Source organism: Sinocyclocheilus rhinocerous, unplaced genomic scaffold, assembly GCF_001515625.1.
Source record: "Sinocyclocheilus rhinocerous isolate Xijiao unplaced genomic scaffold, SAMN03320098_v1.1 scaffold4386, whole genome shotgun sequence".
Taxonomy (NCBI): domain Eukaryota; kingdom Metazoa; phylum Chordata; class Actinopteri; order Cypriniformes; family Cyprinidae; genus Sinocyclocheilus; species Sinocyclocheilus rhinocerous.
Genome location: NW_015666739.1, coordinates 163,733 through 168,529, shown reverse-complemented (window position 1 = coordinate 168,529; position 4,797 = coordinate 163,733). Strand labels below are relative to the sequence as shown.

Sequence of the window (4,797 nt, the reverse complement as noted above, 5' to 3'; positions counted from 1 at the left end):
CCTGCGTGTAGTAAGATGTAAGTCACGTGACATGCTGCACTGGTCTCATCACTAAGTGTCGAAGAAGGACTTGAATAAGCTCGGGTAAACCGAGAGGAGAGTCACAGCATAAACACAGTTAAACAGCCACTGAAAAGTAAAGTTTCACAAGAGAAAACTCAAACACACAATAACTCAAATTCGGAAACAAAAACAGGAGCAAACACCAAAGTAAACGTGGGAGAGCAAACAAATGAAAAGCAAACGCTCCTCCCGAACTCACGTCCCACTAACGTCTGACTGGTCCTCAAAGCGTCGTGTAGAATTGATGATTGACAGAAGCATGATCCAATCACAGGTCCTGTGAGGTGAGAGTGAAGCAAGAGAGAGAAAAAGGAGAAAACATCCCTCCCAGAACAATACGGGACGTAACAAGTTTATAAATGAGCAAGTTACTAGTTGCTAATTACTTTTTTAAGTTTTTTTTTTATATTTACAAGCGATTTCTGAATAAAAGTTGTTTCCTAAAGTAAATCCTACACCATTTCTCTCAGTTTATCTGTGTCAGTAATATTGTCACTAATATTGTTACACTTGCATAACAGCTAAAAATGGCATGGACTAAAAAGCCACAGGATTAAAATTTGTATGGGGTCTTTAACCACAAGAGGTCAACAACGTTTATGCCACAATGATTTTTTTTTTTTTTTTTTTTTTTTTTGCTTTTGCTTTAATTCGAACGAGCAGTACTAAACAAGTAGGAGCAATGGAGATAAATAAACATACATTTTGTATGGGGTCTTTAACCACAAGAGGTCAACAACGTTTATGCCACAATGAGAGATATGGGACTGTGTTATTTTCTGACCCAGTTATATTGTATTATATAAGTTAAATGTACTGCAGGGCTGTTTAGTGTTAAATCTCAGGGTGATATATTTGAAGCCGAAACTGAATAATTAAGAGAGTTGAGGTTTCAATAATTCATGTCAAAAACATTTTTTTTTTGTTTTTTTTTTTGCTTTTGCTTTAATTCGAACGAGCAGTACTAAACAAGTAGGAGCAATGGAGATAAATAAACATACAAACAAAATGACGCTTTTGACATCAATTCACCACAAGCTTCATTTTAAAATTTGCATAACATAAGAAAGTAATCACATTTAGCATGCAAACAGTTAATTTTTTTATATAATTTATTTGTTTATTTATTATTAAATATTATTATTATTTATTATTAATTGTTGTTGTTGTTGTTGTTGTTTTGTTGTTGTATTCTGAACAGTCTACAAATGTAAAACAATAAGAGGACTCGTGATCCTTCAGAAATCATTCTAATAAGCTGATTTGCTGCTCAAGAAACATTTATTTCTTTATTATCAATGCTGAAAACAGTTGTGCTGATTAAGGCCCTGTCCACAGGAACGCGGTTATTTTTAAAAATATTTTTTTAATTTTTTTTTAATTTTTTTCGGTCACTGAAAAAAAAAAAAAAAAAAGCCTACAATTATCTACAAAAAAATTAGGATGAATTAATTACAGAAGTTTAATAATTAGAACAAACCCTAATCAGAATGTGTGAGGAATATCAATATGCCAATGCTTTCCAAACACTAATAAAAAAGTGAAACAAAGTAGAAATGTAGATGTGTTTGGTGTTTGGTTTAACCTTTTATGCGCCAGGGATTTTTGGAAAAACGCTGGATTTTGACATCAAGATTTCAAAAGCTTGTGGCTTGAAAGGGCTTAAAGATAGAGATCTACTGTAAATTAGAAAAATGTTGGGCATGACCGAAAGTTTATGTGGGGTGTAAATATACTTGTCTAATTTGCATATTATGACGTCATTAGGGGGCGGTTATCTTGAATTTCATAATATTCAGGAAATAGTAGATATTGAATTGATGTTTGAACTTATTTGCATGTTTTTTAAAAATCTTTTTATCCTCATTCCAAATGATAGGAAATCAACAGTAAAACAGGAGAAAGCAGTAAATTATTTCTATATTACTGTGCCATAGTAAAATGCATGTGCCTATTTTTTGATCAGTTGACCAGCTATCTGCCCAATCAGGTATCTAGGTGACACAGTTTATAGTTCTTGAGAGTATGGTACCTCTCATTGCATGGCACAGCGCACAGACCTACCCCACACTGACTGCACCGTGTACCGCGGCCACTCCCACCTCTTTGGGGCACTGGATCCAGAGCGCTCTGACTGAATCCAAAGAGCTAGTGCTACTTCCAGCCCTATATCTCCTACTCCTGCTGCCTCTACCTCTAGCAACAGCTCTCCTATGGACACTACGACCACACTTTTTATTAGCCATTTGGTGATTTTCTCTCACAAATCTCACAATTTACTCTCACGCTATGAACTGAACTGCTTCCGCATCAATGACACGATAGCTCACTTGCTTTGCTCTTTCCTCAAACACTTTGAATAGGAAGGTGACGTAATTTTGGTCTAAAATCCAAGTACTACATGTCTGCCATCTAGTGGTAGGGAATACAAATGAGATATTACACCATATTAGGAACTACAGTCTATTTTATTAAGTATGACGTCTTGTCGCAATTTTGCGACTTTGGCGCTTAGAGGGATAATGGCCTGTTTCTGAATATAACAACAACATTTCGTCTACAGCTGGCTGAATCGGTGCTGAGCAGAACATTTTAGCCTTTTTTAACCTATTTTCATAGTTACTGCATACATTAATTTACTATTTTTTTCTTCTTAGTCTGACACCACTCAAATGATTGCCAATGCAAGCAGTTTTCCGAGAAAACAGAAGCTTATTTCCTTATTTTACCTGTTTGTCTGACAAAAACCGCCACTGAAATTATGCAAGCATGATGCTCATCTAAATTATTATCAGTTTTCTTACCACCTCCCCCAATGACTTGTTTTAGCAGAATCGATCTGAAGTTGTCAGCCCCCATCTGTCTGGAGCTCACTTCAGAGACGGAGACAAATTGCGAGTGCATTAGCCGGTTGTGCTCCGCAACAACGTTATATCAGCAGCTCGGAGACACTCGAAGCGGAGTGACAGCTTGGAGTGTGATCCTTGTTGATTTGGAGATCAGTTCGGTTTGCCTTTTCTCCCAACAGGCTCTGAACAACGTTTAACCTCAGACCGTCCATAAAATCACAGCGAGGAGGCTAAGATCTAGCGTGGCATTCGAGACTCAGGCACTTAATTTGAAGCATCGTCAGCGCTAGCGATTGTCACCTGAGGTTTCTCGCAATGGCTTGATGCCACAAGTTAGGATTTCTGGTGGAACGACTATTCTTCAGGCGTTGGGATGTTTAAAAACTTGTGTAATTGTTTATAAAGTGGTCCGGGAGGGGTGTGGGAACCTTCTCATTTGCTTGCACGGTTCCCATGACGATGGATTGGCCGTGGGTTGCGGAGTCAGAAGGAAACGGCGTAGGCCTGCCTGAATTAATCTTCCGTGGCGATGCATGTTGAAAAGCTGGAAAGACACATGCGACTGCCTACATGCTCTTTAAAGGAACGCATGCTGGTCTTCAGTCTTTTTGGTTTAAATTTGTGGCCTAGGGAGGAATATATATGGATTTCCTACATAGATGTGCTTGTTTGTGTCACGACTGATCTAAAGCCTCCCTCTTCTCATAAATTATCAATATTTCCAGAAACACTTCACATTATCACATTATCCCTCATAAATAAATGTCCTTTTCATATATATACAGTGTATATATATATATATATATATAAATACAGATTAATTTCTGCAATTAAGATAATAGTTATGATTGTTTTGTAATGTTCTGCAACAGTTTAGGCCTATTGAATGTTACAAATTATTGCACAAATTTTACTGTAGTATTCGACGGCTATATTTACTCATTTTATCCCCAAAATAGATTTTAAAAAATCTTGCCTTTATTAATAGTACTACCAGGATTATAGACCTGTTTTGCCTGTTTCTGTTTCAGTGTTCCCTTATTTGGTCATGTTCCTGTTCTCGTTGTCTCATTGTTAGTTGAATCCCCGCACCTTGTGTTCCCCTGATTGCCCTGTGTTTAAAAGTCCCTGTCTGTATTTGTCGGGTCTTGAATGTCTTCCTTGTGCCCTGTAACTCCCTGTTGGATTATTAAAGACTCTTGTTTTTGTGAAATCTCCACGTCTCCTCGTTTCTTCGTGCCCGTGCTCCAGTGTATTGTGACAGAAGACCCGACCGAAACAGTTACCTCCGTGTGTCTACCCTCCGTTTTTGTTTCCGTTATTTTTTTCCCCTCAGTGTTTTGTTTCAATTGTGTTTTCCATGGATCCCCTTTCCCGTCCGGAGTACCTCCTTCTCCTGCTGAAGCAGGGGGAGAGATCGCTCGAGGGCCATACTAGACTGTTCCTGGTCCTCGCTGCTCTAACCAGCTACCCGGACGACGCGCTCTGTGCGTTCTACGACGCCAGTTTAAACCTCTCATGCAGAGCGATGTCATCCAAAGATGGTCCTCGAGCGAATTTCGCCGCCTTTGTGGAGTGGACACTGGCGAGACCGGAGTGCCACTCCAGACCCAGTGCTCAGCCCACCATCTCCCCGCTGCGCGGAGCGCATGCCCAAGCCCACTGCTGACGGAGAGCCATCGCCGCATGGAGCGACAGAGCTGAGGATCGCCGCAGAGCCAGAGCTGCTGATGACGTCAGTCAAGGTGTGTGAGCCGGCAACAACGCCCGCCACGAGGGAGAAAGCCACTGACGGTGTGAGCGCGGAGAGGAGCTCCGCCCCCTGCACCGCGACTGAGGGTGAGCTGAGGGTGAGCTGAGTATGGCGCGGCGAATGTGCCACACC

At 40.2% G+C, this 4,797-nt stretch overlaps 1 protein-coding gene across 1 annotated transcript in view; it reads left to right on the top strand.

Moving 5' to 3' along the window:
* Nucleotides 1-4,561: 4,561 nt before the first annotated feature.
* The window catches only part of LOC107733072 (metabotropic glutamate receptor 7-like), a 125,895-nt gene continuing 125,659 nt past the window's right edge, over nucleotides 4,562-4,797 (top strand). Inside the window, exon 1 of the mRNA XM_016544570.1 lies at nucleotides 4,562-4,661. Within this exon, the coding sequence (XP_016400056.1) occupies nucleotides 4,562-4,661 (100 nt within the window). The remainder of the gene's footprint in view (nucleotides 4,662-4,797) is intronic.